Source organism: Colobus angolensis, unplaced genomic scaffold, assembly GCF_000951035.1.
Source record: "Colobus angolensis palliatus isolate OR3802 unplaced genomic scaffold, Cang.pa_1.0 Scaffold92, whole genome shotgun sequence".
Taxonomy (NCBI): domain Eukaryota; kingdom Metazoa; phylum Chordata; class Mammalia; order Primates; family Cercopithecidae; genus Colobus; species Colobus angolensis.
The window spans coordinates 2,676,725-2,690,711 of record NW_012123154.1 but is presented as its reverse complement, the minus strand read 5'-3'; the positions used below and the strand labels follow the sequence as shown (position 1 = coordinate 2,690,711).

General features: G+C 46.4%; 1 protein-coding gene across 1 annotated transcript in view; it reads right to left on the bottom strand.

Annotated features, from left to right (window-relative positions):
* Nucleotides 1-50: 50 nt before the first annotated feature.
* Nucleotides 51-13,987, bottom strand: part of EEF2K (eukaryotic elongation factor 2 kinase) — an 89,239-nt gene continuing 75,302 nt past the window's right edge. The window contains exons 16-18 of the mRNA XM_011931910.1: nt 10,596-10,720; nt 4,041-4,219; nt 51-307 (exon numbers count right to left, since the gene is read on the bottom strand). Coding sequence (XP_011787300.1) covers nt 198-307; nt 4,041-4,219; nt 10,596-10,720 — 414 coding nt within the window. The 3' untranslated portion in view covers nt 51-197. The remainder of the gene's footprint in view (nt 308-4,040; nt 4,220-10,595; nt 10,721-13,987) is intronic.

Here is a 13,987-nt window from a genome sequence, read left to right as displayed (position 1 = left end):
TAAGAGACAGCTATAGAGTCTCTGCTGGTAGCTGCCAAGTAGCAAAGATATTTTCAAGAGTCAAAAAATGAAATACAAAATTTGATTTACAACACACTAAAAATGCTTTCCCTCTCCAAACTAAGTAAGTTTTTTTTTTTTTTAAATCTTTCCTCCTAGCCCTTTTGCTTGGGACTAGCTGACAGTGATTCTCCTGGTTACTCCTCCATCTGGGCCCAGGCCTCTTCAGCCTTTTGGTAGTACTGGTTGGCCAGTCGGCCCTTCATGGCTTCCATCGCTGCCTCTGCTGCCTGGGTATACAAGTCCCCTGAAAGACAGTAAAGGGGGGCACAAAAAGGTGAACCACCTGTTGTTTTTGCCAGCCCAGTGTCCCCCATCGCCCTTCCCAGAAGAACACCCTGAGGTTTCCTTAAGAACTCAAACTACTCCGTGGGCCCTCTCCCTCCAGGTGTTCTTGGCAGGGCTCTAAAGGTGGGCCTGTGATCAACTCTGGCCAATCACAGCACTCTTCCCATCCCCCACCAAGCCACAGCCATTGGTCCAGACTTAGTCACGGCCAATCAAAGTAAGCCCTCTACACAATAATTACTGTTGGTTTGGGGTATGTAGATGATTCAATTTGAGCCAATAAGAATCAGGGTGAGAACTTTTTCAGAACTAATTGAGGATGTGCAAAAGTAGAAGAAATGAAGACTATAAACAGCTTCATGTCAGCTAGGTCAGGTTTTATCAAGTGAATTTGTGCAAAACATACAAATATACTTCGGGTTTTTGGAGCTTTTGGGATTTAGAAATTTCAAATAAAAGATTATAGATTTGCATCATTCTTCTTTTTTTGAGATGGAGTCTCACTCTGTCACCCAGGTTAGAGTCCAGTGGTGGGATCTCAGCTCACTGTCACCACTGTCTCTGGGGTTCAAGCGATTCTCCTGTGTTAGCCTCCTGAGTAGCTGGGATTACAGGCACCTGCCACCACGCCTGGCTAATTTTTGTATTTTTAGTAAAGATAGGGTTTCACCATGTTGGCCAGGCTAGTCTCGAACTCCTGACCTCAGGTGATCCGCCCACTTTGGCCTCCCAAAGTGCTGGGATTACAGGCATGAGCCACTGTGCCCAGCCTAGATTTGCATTATTCTTTGTTAATTTTTAAAATATAACTTAAAAATTTTTTAAACTTAGCCTCATAACTATGAAATTAGGAACGTAGTATGTTTATTATATGTTAGGGACTGAATACTGTGTCCCCACTAGGCTCCCCATCCATAAATTCATATGTTGAACTCTTCATTCACAAATGTCACTGCACTGCATTTCGAGACACACAGTCTGTGTCTTAGGCCACTTTATGTTGCTATGACAGAATTCCACAGACTAAATAATTTATAATGAAAAGAAACTTATTTGGCTCACAGTTCTAGAGCCTGGGAAGTCCAAGAGCATAGCACCAGCATCTGGCAACAGCCTTGGTGCTGCATCATCCCATGCCAGAAGGCAGAAGAGCAAGAGAGGTGGAAAGCAAGCAAGCAAGAGGGGGCCAAATTTGCTTTTATAACAAAGCTACTTTTGTGATGACTGACCAACTTGCATGATAACAACATTAATCACCTCTTAACAGTCCCACCTCTTGACACCTTCACAATGGTGCTTACAGTTCAACATGAGATTTGGAGGGGAACGTTCATACTCTAGCAGCCTGTGAGGAGGTGATAAAGCTTAAACGAGGTTATAAGGGTTGGGCCCTAATCACACAGAGCTCATGCCCTTTTAGGAAGCAGAAGAGACAGCAGAGCTCTCTTGCTGTCTCCCCACTTGCATCCAGGAGAAAGGTCATGTGAGGAAACAGTGAGAAAGCTGTTGTCTACAAGCCAGAAACCAAACTGGCCAGCACCTTGATCTTGGAATTCCCAGCCTCCAGAACTGTGAGAAATAATTTCTTTTGTTTTGTTTTTTTTGAGACAGGGTCTCACTCTGTTGCCCAGGCTGAAGTGCAGTGGTATGATCATGGTTCACTGCATGTGCCACCACACCCAGTTAATTAAAACAATTTTTTTCGTAGAGGCCAGGTTTACCTATGTTGCTCAGGCTGGTCTTGAACTCCTAGACTCAAGTGATCCTCCCATCTTGGCCTCCCAAAGTGCTGGGATTACAGGCATGAGGCACTGTGCCCAGCAATTTTTATAGTTTAAACCACCCAGTCTATAGCATTTTGTTTTGGCAGCCCAACAAGATTAATACATTATGTAACAGAAAAAAATATATACAACTTATCTATCAACTGATGAGTGGATAAACAAAGGCTGTATACCCACCAAATGGAATATTATGTAGTAATAAGAAGGAATGAAGTACTGATACATGCTTCAACACAGATAAATCTTGAAAAAGTTATGCTAAATGAAAGAAGCAGATACAAAACCCACAAATTGTATATTCCCAGTTATATAAAATCTCCAGAATAGGCAAATCTATAGGGACGAAAAGTATAGTGGTTGCTAGGATGGGGGAGGACTGCTAACTGGTATGGGATTTCTTTTTGGGGTGATGGAAATGCTCTGGAATTACACAGCGGTGATAATTGCACAACATTATGACTACTATAGTAAAACCCACTAGGGCCAGGTGTAGTGGCTTATGTCTGTAATCCAAAGACTTTGGGGAGCCAAGGCAGGAGGATAGCTTGAGGCTAGGAGTTCAAAACCAGCCTGGACAACACAGCAAGACTCGGTCAATACAAAAAACTTTTAAAAACTGGCTGGGTGTGCTGCTTGGGAGGCTGAGGCAAGAGGATTGCTTGAGCATAGGAGTTCCAGGCTGCAGTGAGCTATGACTGTGCCACTGCGTGTCAGCCTGAGTGACACAGTGAGATTCTATCTCAAAGAGAAAAAGGGCCGGGTGCAGTGGCTCACGCCTGTAATCCCAGCACTTTGGGAGGCTGAGGCGGGTGGATCACGAGGTTAGGAGATCAAGACCATCCTGGCTAACACGGTGAAACCATGTCTCCACTAAATATATAAAAAATTAGCCAGGTGTGGTGGTGGGCACCTGTAGTCCCAGCTACTTGGGAGGCTGAGGCAGGAGAATGGCGTGAACTCAGGGGCGGAGCTTGCAGTGAGCCGAGATCACACCACTGCACTCCAGCCTGGGTGACAGAGTGACACTCTGTCTCAAAAAAAAAAAAAAAGAAAGAAAGAAAGAAAAGGAAAGAAGGCCAGGCATAACGGCTCACACCTATAATCCCAGCACTTCAGGAGGCCGAGGCGGGCAGATCACCTGAGATCAAGAGTTCAAGACCAGCCTGGCCAACATGGGGAAACCCCATCTCTACTAAAAATAGAAAAATTAGCTGGGTGTGTGCCTGTAGTCCCAGCTATGCAGGAGGTTGAGGCATGAGAATCACCTGAACCTGGGAGGCAAAGGTTGCAGTGAGCACAGACGGCCTACTGCACTCCAGCCTGGGCTACAAGAGTGAAACTCTGGGCCAGGCATGGTGGCTCACACCTGTAATCCAGCACTTGAGAGGCTGAGGTGGGTGGAGCACTTGAGGCCAGGAGTTCCAGACCAGCCTGGCCAACATGGCGAAACCCCGTCTCTACTAAAAATACAAAAATTTGCTGTGCATGGTGGCACACCTGTAATCCCAGCTACTCAGGAGGCTGAGGCAGAAGAATCGCTGCAACTTGGGAGGTGGAGGCTGCAGCGAGCCGAGATTGCGCCATTGTACTCCAGCCTGAGCAACAGAGCCAGATTCCATCTCAAAAAAAAAAAGGAAAGGAAAGGAAAAATCCCCCTATAAACTTTAAGATGGCAAATTTTGTTATGAAAATCTCAATTCAATTTTTAAAATTGCAACCCCCCCCAACAAAGCCCTAATATATAACCATTAAAATAACAATGTTCATCTTCAAACTAGCTCCATAAATTCCCCTCCCTGGAGGAAGAGATTCAGCCTGTCATCTTGTCATAACCCCCAGTGGAATGGAAATTATGTCCCTCCCAGCCTGGCCCCGTCACAGCCCAGGAGCAGGTCTGCCGGGCCCCACCTGATCTCTGCGGGTCCTTCTCCAGCCCATAGCCTCCTGTGAACAGCATCTCGGCCTCCCTGGCCAGCATCGTGTACCGGGGCTCGTCCTGCATTCCGTCGTACTCACCACCTTCATCACAGTCCGTCATCTCCAGGGCAGTTCTGTACCAGTGCAGGGCCTCCAGCCAGTCTCGGCACCTTGCCAGGAGATACAGAGGGAAAGGAGGAGGTTACCAAGGCAACAGGGCAGAGGGAGGAGGGCCTTCCAGCAGGAGGGGTGAGTCAGGGATCCCAGCAGGGCCACGACCTATGGTTCAAGACCTATCTTGCCCAAGCCCAATACATCTATGAAGCACCTTCATATTGTGATATTCATTCATCCATTCACTCATTCATTCGTTCGTTCATTTTTGAGACAGAGTCTCGTTCTGTCACCCAGCTGGAGTGCAGTGGTACAATCTCGGCCCACTGCAGCCTCTGCCTCTCAAGTTCAAGCGATTCTCCTGTCTCAGCCTCCTGAGTAGTTGGGAGTACAGGTGCACGCCACCACACTCAGCTAATTTTTTGTATTTTTAATAGAGACAGCATTTCACCATGTTGGCCAGGCTGGTCTCAAACTCCTAACCTTGAGTGATCCACCCGCCTCAGCCTCCCAAAGTGCTGGGATTACAGACATGAGCCACCGTGCTTGGCCAATATTTATTAAGCGAGGAGTTGACCAGCCCAGGAAACAAAGAGAGAGACCCTGTCTCTACAAAAAACAAAACAAAACAGAAAAACAGTGACTATAGTAAAAAATAGTGTAATCGTATATTTTAAAATAACTAAGAGTATATATAGTTTATACCACAATGAATAAATGCTTGAGGTGATGGATATCCCATTTACCCTGATGTGATTGTTATACATTCCACACCCATATCAAAAGAGCTCATGTAACCCATATACACACTTACTATGTACCCACAAAAATTAAAAAATAGAATAAACACACAAAAAATTAGCTGGGGGTGGTGATGGACACCTGTAGCCCCAGCTATTCCGGAGGCTGAGGTGGGAAGATTGCTTGAGCCCAGGAGTTAGAGGCTGCAGTGAGCTATGATCATGCCACTGCACTCCAGCCTGGGCAATAGAGTATGACCCCGTGTTTTTTTTTAAAAAAAAAAAAAAAAAAAAAGCAGTAAAGGGAAGCTTAGCTAGGACATCCCTTGAAGGGGCCCATTTTTATAGTTCGCACGGAGGCAGCCATGAGCTAGCATTAGCAATGGCTGAGTGCCCTAGCTAAGCTGTCCTCTGACTTGTAGAGAAGTGGATTGGGGGCGGGGTCCTCTGCAGAGGCAGCTAGAGCCGTAATCACGCGTATGCTCTGCTGTGCCAGCCAGCTGTGATTTGCCTCCAGCACAATGCAGAACTCACCCCAGAACAGCTGAGTCTCCTCTTCCAGCTCTGCCCCTCGACCCTCAACTCCTCGTACTGCAGCCCATGTATGGCCAAACCAGCCAGGGCACACATAGGTTCCAGCCAAACCCACACACCACAGAATACACGGCAAACAGGGCAGAGGGTTCTTTTTCTTTGGGTGTAATCCGTTTGAGTAATTATTTATAGTACATCAGGAAAGAGCAAATACAGTGACACAGATAAGGCCTGTGGGTCTCGTGAAGCATTCCAGAAGCAATAGGTCTGATGACTTGCTGTCCCTGCCTTGCTGCCATGGTGCCCTCTGAGGCCCTGTCTGACAGGCGCTACCCTCCAGGACGGGCTCCTGTTCGTCTGCCTTTGCACCAGGCTCACTGGCTGCCATCCATTCCCCAAACATACCCGCTCCTGCCTGCTGTGTGGCCTTTGCACCCGCTGGGCCCTCACCTTGGAAGATTTTTCCTCCAACTCTTTCTGCACCTGACTCCTTGCTCTGGTTGGAACGTGTGTCCCCTCCAAAACCCATGTTGAGATTGCTGGCCATTGTGAGGTATTAGGAGGCAGGATCTTTGAGAGGTGATTGGGCTTTGATGGTTCCGCCCTCATGAGTGGATTTCTGCCATTATGAGGAAAGTGGATTTATTCTAAAAGGGCAGGTTCAGCCCCCTTTCGCTCTCTCTTTTTTCTTTTCTTGAAATAGGGTTTCACTGCATTGTCCAGGCAGGAGTGCAGTGACACAATCATAGCTCACTGCAGCCTCAAAGTCCTGGGCTCCAGCAATCCTTCCATTTTAACCTCCTGAGTAGCTGGGATGACAGTGGCATGTCACCATGCCTGGCTAACTTTTAAAACTTTTTGTAGAGACACACTCTTATCAGGTTGCCCAAGCTGGTCCTGAACTCCTGGACTCAAATGATTCTCCTGCCTCAGCCTCCCAAAATGCTGGAATTACAGGCATAAGCCACTGTGCTTGGCTTGCTCTCCCTCCCTTTCCTTACCTTCTGCCATGTGATGACACAGCAAGAAGGCCCTTGCAAGATGCCGGCATATTGATATTAGACTTCCCAGCCTCCAGAACTAAGAGCCAGCAAATTTCTGTTCATGAGAAATTCCCCAGCCTCAGGTATTCTGTTACCAGCACAGAACAGGCTAAGACATTCAGCATCCCTCCAGTCTCAGCTCACATATCACCTCTTTCGAGATTCTGTCCCCAAACACTGTTTCTTACTACAACCACCAAAATCTTTAATTCTCCTTATTCACTTGTTTATCGTGGTGTCCCCTGACTAGAATGTAAGCTCCATGAAAGCAGGAGACCCTTGTCTGTTTTGCTGTATTTGTCTGCTGCATTCCCAGGGTCTGGCAAACAGTATAGGCTCAATGAATGGTAAATGAAAAAATGCAAACAAGTGGCTGGCTGGCTGGCATGGTGATCAGGAAACAACCTTGACTTTATTTTATCTTATTAAAAAATGGCCAGATATGGTGGCTCATGCCTGTGATCCCAGCACTTTGGGAGGCCTAGGTTGGAGGATCTCTCGAGCCCATAAGTTTGAGACCAGCCTGGGCAACATGGCAAAACTCCAGCTCTACAAAAAATACAAGTTAGTTGGGTATGGTGGTGCATGCCTGTGGTCCTAGCTACTCGAGAGGCTAAGGCAGGAGGATAGGCTGAGCCTGAGAGGTTGAGACTGCAGTGACCTATGATTACATCATTGCATTCTAGCCTGGGTGACAGAGCAAGACTGTGTCTCAAATAAATAGATAGATAAATAAATAAAAGTTAAATTCAAAAAATGAACCATTTGAAAATTATTGATGACATGCTCAACAAACTTTTTTTTTTTTTTTTAAGACAGAGTTTCATGCTTGTTGCCCAGGCTGGAGTGGAATGATGTGATCTTGGCTCACTGCACCCTCCGCCTCCTGGGTTAAAGTGGTTCTCCTCCCTCAACCTCCCAAGTAGCTGAAGTAGCTGGGTTTACAGGCGCCTGCCACCACCCCAGCTAATTTTGTATTTTTAGTAGAGACAGTGTTTCAGAATGCTGTTCAGGCTGGTCTCAATCTCTTGACCTCGTGATCCACCTGCCTCAGACTCCCAAAGTGTTAAGATTACAGGCATGAGCCACTATGCTGGGCCGAATTTTAACACTGACTAGGAGACCCTAGACTAAATTATTTCTCTCCTTTCTTCTCTGACCCTCCCTGGTCTTAAAAGGCAAAGCAAAACTGGCCTGAAAACATTAAATGGGAAAGGCCTAATCACTGAGCCCCGCCTACCCCAACCCGATGCTATCCCATTGGTGAGGGTGCCCATCCTTCCTTGGCATTTCCAGCATCTTCTCCTTCCCCTACTGGATGGTAACTTCTGGGGCCTGAATCCCTTAAACACAAATTTGGGCCTGCGCAGAGCCCTGCTTCACCCATAGCTGGCCCTTAATTAATGTTCCTTGCATGGGAGGGGTTGGAACTTCTTTGAATAAGGAAGAAGAATAAGGAAATGACTAGAGCAGAAGCAATAAAGAAATATTTTTGATAGATTTAACTAAATAAATATTAAAAACCAGTGTGGCCCCAAACTCAGTAAACAATGGTCATTATGTGGCATCTGTGCCCTCCCTCTATCTATGGAAGACATATTCGGGGAAAAAAAAAAAAAGTCTTTTAAAGTGAAATGTGGCCAGGTACAGCGGCTCACACTTTGGGAGGCTGAGGTAGGAGGACTGCTTGAGGCCAGGAGTTTGAGACCAGCCTGGGCATCATAGCAAGCCCTTGTCTCTACAAAAAAGTACAAAAATTAGCCAGGTATGGTGGCACATGCCTATGGTCCCAGCTACTCAGGAGGCTTAAGCAGGAGGATCACTTGAGCCCAGAAGGTCAAAGCTGCAGTTAGCTATGATCACACCACTGCACTCCAGCCTGGGTAACAGAGAGACCCTGTCTCAAAAATAAATAAAGACATAGATAAAAAACAGGCCAAGCATGGTGGCTCACATCTGTAATCCCAGCACTTTGGGAGGCCGAGGCAGGTGGGATTACCCGAGGTCAGGAGTTTGAGACCAGCCTAGCCAACATGGTGAAACCTTGTCTCTATTAAAAATATAAAAATTAGCTGGGTATCATGGTACACATCTGTAGTCCCAGCTACTGAGGAGGCTGAGGCAGGAGAATCGCTTGAACCTGGGAGGTGGAGGTTGCAGTGAGCTGAGATCACGCCATTGCACTCCAGCCTGGGAGACAGAGAAAGACACTGTCTCAAAAATAAAATAAAAAAACTGGGAGCAGTGGCTCAGATCTGTAATCCCAGCACTATGGGAGGCAGAGGCAGGTAGACTGCCTGAGGTCAGGAGTTCAAGACCAGCCTGGCCAATATGGTGAAATCCTGTCTCTATTTAAAATATAAAAATGAGCCGAATATGGTGGCAGGCACCTGTAATATCAGCTACTTGGGAGGCTGAGGCAGGAGAATCAGTTGAACCCGGGAGGTGGAGGTTGCAGTGAAGTGAGATTGCACCAGTGCATTCAAGCCTGTTCGACAGAGTGAGAGTCTGTCTCAGAAATAAAAATAGTAATAATAAAATAAAAATAAAAAATAAAGAGAAAAGTATACCAAAGGGTTCATAGCCTTAATATGTAAAGAATTTTTACAAATCAATAAAAACCTATCACCTCAAATAGAAATAAAAGGTAGACAAAGACCAGGAAGAGAAAGCACAGATGCAAATACTCAGTGCCCAGTTCCAGGCCCCGCCCCATGCATGATGCGCTTCCCCAGTGCAGTCAATGGGCACCATATGTATACACTGACATTTGACCTAATACAATCATGTCAATCTTTTTTGTTTACCTCTCTTCCATGCCAGTAGACAGTACATCAGAGGAGGGGTGAGAAGATGTAAGTTGGCTCTGCCACTTGCTAAATGTTTGACCATGGGCAAGCCCCTTTACATCTGAGAACTAGTTTAGTCACCCACAAAATAGAGCCAAAATACCTGCCCTAGTCAGGCGTGGTGGCTCACACCTGTAATCCCATTGGGAGGCTGAGGACAGAAGTTTGCTTGAGCCCACAAGTTCGAGACCAGTCTGAACAACATAATGAGACCCCATCTCTACCAAAAATTTAAAAATGTAGATGGGTGTGGTGGTACACGCCTGTAGTCCCAGCTACTCAGGAGGCTGAGGTGGGAGGACTGCATGAGCCCGGGAGGTAGAGGTTGCAGTCAGCTATGATGGCACCACTGTCCTCCAGCCTGGGTGACAGAGCGAGATCCTATTTCTAAAATATAATAATAAGTAGGAAAAATCAATTAAAATCACCCCTAATCCTAACTAGGGATACCCACCCTGACCTGGATGCTGCATATCCTTTCAGATTTTTTTCTCAGGCAAATCATTACCTATACTGGCTACAGTGGCTGCCCCATATCACATGACTTGTATCTTTTTTTTTTTTTTGAGAGGGAGTCTTGCTTTGTCGCCCAGGCTGGAGTGCAGTGACGCGATCTTGGCTCACTGCAACCTCTGCCTCCTGGGTTCAAGCGATTCTCCTGCCTCAGCCTCCGGAGTAGCTGGGATTACAGGTGTATGCCACCACACCGGCTAATTTTTTTTTTTTTTTTTTTTTTGTATTTTTAGTAGATATGGGGTTTCACCATGTTGGTCAGGCTGGTGTTGAACTCCTGACCTCTGCCCACCTCGGCCTCCCAAAGTGCTAGGATTACAGGCATGAGCCACCATGCCCGGCCCTAATTTCTATATTTTCAGTAGAGACAGGGTTTCGCCATGTTGGCAAGGCTGGTCTTGAACTCCTGACCTGAAGTGATCTGCCCGCCTTGGCCTCCCAAAGTACTGGGATTATAGGCATGAGCCACCATGCCCGGCCATACCATGTGCTTTATGTGCCAGGCACTGCGAGGGTTATAGTCATCATCTCATTTACCCTTCATGGGACAACCCCAGGATACAGGTGCTATAATTACTCCCAGTTTGCAATATGAAGAAACTGAGGCCAGGGAGGTAAAATAAGTTGCCCATGGTTGCTGGACTGGTCATGGAACAGCCAAGACTGGAACCCAGGCCTGTGCTGATACCTAGGGCAAGCACCCAGCTGCAGCCCAGGTTCCCACCAGCTCCTCCTGGGTGACAGCTGCAGTACCTGTCTGGGCTGAGGTTCTGGCCTGTGTCAAAAGCTCGCGCCATCAGGATCATGGACTGCCTGTCGCCAGCTTCTGCGGCCTTCAGTAAATAATCAAATCCTTTGGTTTTGTTCTCTTCTGTCTCCTATTGATACAAACCAAAGAGGGAGAAAGAAGAGTGAATGAGCTTCACACTCGAGGGCTGCCAAGATCTCACTACTCAATCTTCACCCTGTTTTTTGAGAGCTCTGGGCTGGGAGGCTATAGAAGTGAGGTAGGAGGGAACACTTGACTCTGGAGGCTTGGCTCAGACACTGGAACAAATCAAGGACAAGCTAAAAACAGGGATGGGGGTGGGGAAAGAGCTTTTCATAAGACACGCCCACCAGTGCGCCATGTCAGTTTACCATTGTCAAGGCAACACTTGAGAGTTACTGCCCGTTTCCATAGCTATGGCCCCACAACCTAGAAGTTACTACCCTTTCCCTAGACATTTCTTCATAAACCGCCTCTTAATATGCATGTAATTAAAAGTAGGCATAAATCTGATGGCACAACTGCCCTAAGCTGCTAATCTCAGCACACTGCCTGTGGGGCAGCCCCGCTCTGCAGAAGCAGTCACAGAGCTGTACCACTGCCTAAGCTATAACACTGCCACTTTGATAAAGCTGTTTTCTTCTACATTTGGCTCACCCTTGAATTCTTTTCTAGGTGAGGCAAAAAACCCTCCTGGGCCAAGCTCCAATTTGGGGCCTGCCTGCCCTGCGTCAGAAGTACACATCAGAGCCGGGCTGGGTGGCTCATGCCTGTAATCCCAGCACTTTGAGAGGTTGAGGCGGGTAGATCATCTGAGGTCAGCAGTTCGAGACCAGCCTGGCCAACATGGTGAAACCCTGTCTCTACTAAAAATACAAAAATTAGCCAGGCGTGCTGACGCATGGCTGTAATTTCAGCTACTCAGGAGGCTGAGGCACGAGAATTGCTTGAATCTGGGAGGCAGAGGTTGCAGTGAACCGAGATCGAGCCACTGCACTGCACTGCAGACTGGGTGACAGAGACTCCATCTTAAAAAAAAAAAAAAAAAAGTACACATCAGTAGTTTTTAGTATATTCACAGAACTATATGACCGTCAGTCAATTTCAGAATGCTTTCACCAATCCAAAAAGAAATCTCATACTGCTTAACTGTCAATCTCCCTCTACCCCTACTCTCCTCATCCTGCTCAGCACTAGGCATCTATTAGTCTACTTTCTGTCTCTATGGATTGCCTATTCTGGATCTGGACGTTTCATAATAATAGAATCGTACAATATGCAGTCCTTTGCAGCTCTTTTCACTTAGCACAGTGCTTTCACGGTCCATCTGTACTGTAGCGCGTATCAATACTTCATTCCTTTTTATGATCAAATAATAGTACATTGTATGGATGTATCACATTTCATTTATCCATTCATCTACTGACAGACAGTTGAGTTGTTTTCCATTTTTTGGCTATTATGAATAATGCTGCTATGAAGATTTGTGTATAAGTTTTTGTGTGAAAGTGTGTTTTTATTCTTTTGGGTTTATAGCTATGAGTGAAACTGCTGGATCACATATAACTTACCCGGTAAAAAGTAGACAATGCTGCAAATCAGGGTTTGATTGACTGTTTTTTTGATTGTAAGAAAGGGGTAGAAAACATGAACACTACAGATGAAACTATCAAGTGGGTCATGCCTGTAGCTATTTTATTGTGAGGAGTGTAGGAAATTGAAGAAATACCCTTCCAGTATTTAAAACTACCATCTGTTTCAGGAAGGAGGTCACTCACATCAGAGGCGAATGAAGTTCCAGTTCTAACATAGGTCTTTGTTAATTTCACTTTCATCTCATTTATGTCAGAACTACACTTCTCCATCAATTGCAACCATAGGTTGGCTATGGGTACAAGAGTTTGCAAAAATCGGTGCAAGTATTGGGTGAGAGTTGATGATATGAAATTTACTTTTCATTGTTATTTGTAAGCCGTATACCACATATTATTTTTTCTTTTTTTTGTTTTGTTTTTGTTTTTTTGAGACAGGGTCTTGATCTTTTGCCCAGGCTGGAATGCAGTGGCTCCATCATAGCTCATGGAAGCCTCAAACCCTTGTGGTGTATGGTTTTTATCCTCCCGCCTCACTCTCCCGAGTAGCTGGGACTACAGGCAGGTGCCACCACACCAGGCTAATTTGTTTTTTGGGGGTGGCCTGAGATGCCACCCACCTTGGTTTGTAGAGATGGAGTTTTGCTACGTTGCCCAGGCTGGTCTGAAATTCCTGGACTCAAGCAATCCTCCTGCCTTGGCCTCCCAAAGTGCTGGGGTTACAGGTGTGAACCACCATGCCCAGCCCACCTATTCTTTAAATTAGCAAAATTTAATACATTTACATATATATGTGCACACATTTCCTTCCCACCCCCAAGAGCCAATTGTTAAATGTTCCCCAGCACACCACTGGCTGAATGAGCACAGAGATTAGAGAGAAAGGCCGTGTGTGGTGGCTCACATCTGTAATTCCAGCACTTTCAGACGCCGAGGTGAGCAGGTCACCTGAGGTCAGTAGTTCGAGACCAGCTTGGCCACATGGTGAAATCCTGTCTTTACTGAAAATACAAAATTTAGCCAGGCATGGTGGTGCACATCTGTAATCCCGGCTACTTGGGTGGCTGAGGCAGGAGAATCGCTTGAACCAGGGAGGTGGAGGCTGCAGTGAGCCAAGATCGTGTCACTGCACTCCAGCCTGGGTGACAGAGCGAGACTCTGTCTCAAAAAAAATAAATAAATAAAAAAGAGAATGGCCGGGCGAGGTGGCGGGCGCCTGTAGTCCCAGCAACTCGGGAGGCTGAGGCAGGAGAATGGCGTAAACCCGGGAGGCGGAGCTTGCAGTGAGCTGAGACCCGGCCACAGCACTCCAGCCTGGGCGGCAGAGACTCCGTCTCAAAAAAAAAAGAGAGAGAGAGAGATTATAGAGAGAGACAAAAAAGTGAAAAATCCTCTCTTCCAACCAAACCTCCTCCTCATCATCTAAAACATGAAACAAAAACTGCTGTAGATGACCCCCTGCCCACATGTCAAATGATGTAATCTGACTGAACCATAAGAAACTGCCAATATTCTACCATTTACGACCTTCCAAAATAGCAGTTTCATGAGGTTCCACCCATTATGCACAAGGTCAGTCACTACAGCAATTTTTGTGATATCAAAAGAATACAGCCGACTCAAGTGTCCATCAATAGCACACAGGTACGCCTCACACATATAACAGAACATTACACAGCTGTCAAAAAGAATCAGGGAGCTGGCTGGGTGTGGGGGAGGCTGAGGAAGGCAGATCACTTGAGGTCAAAAATTCGAGACCAGCCTGGCCAACATGGTGAAACCCC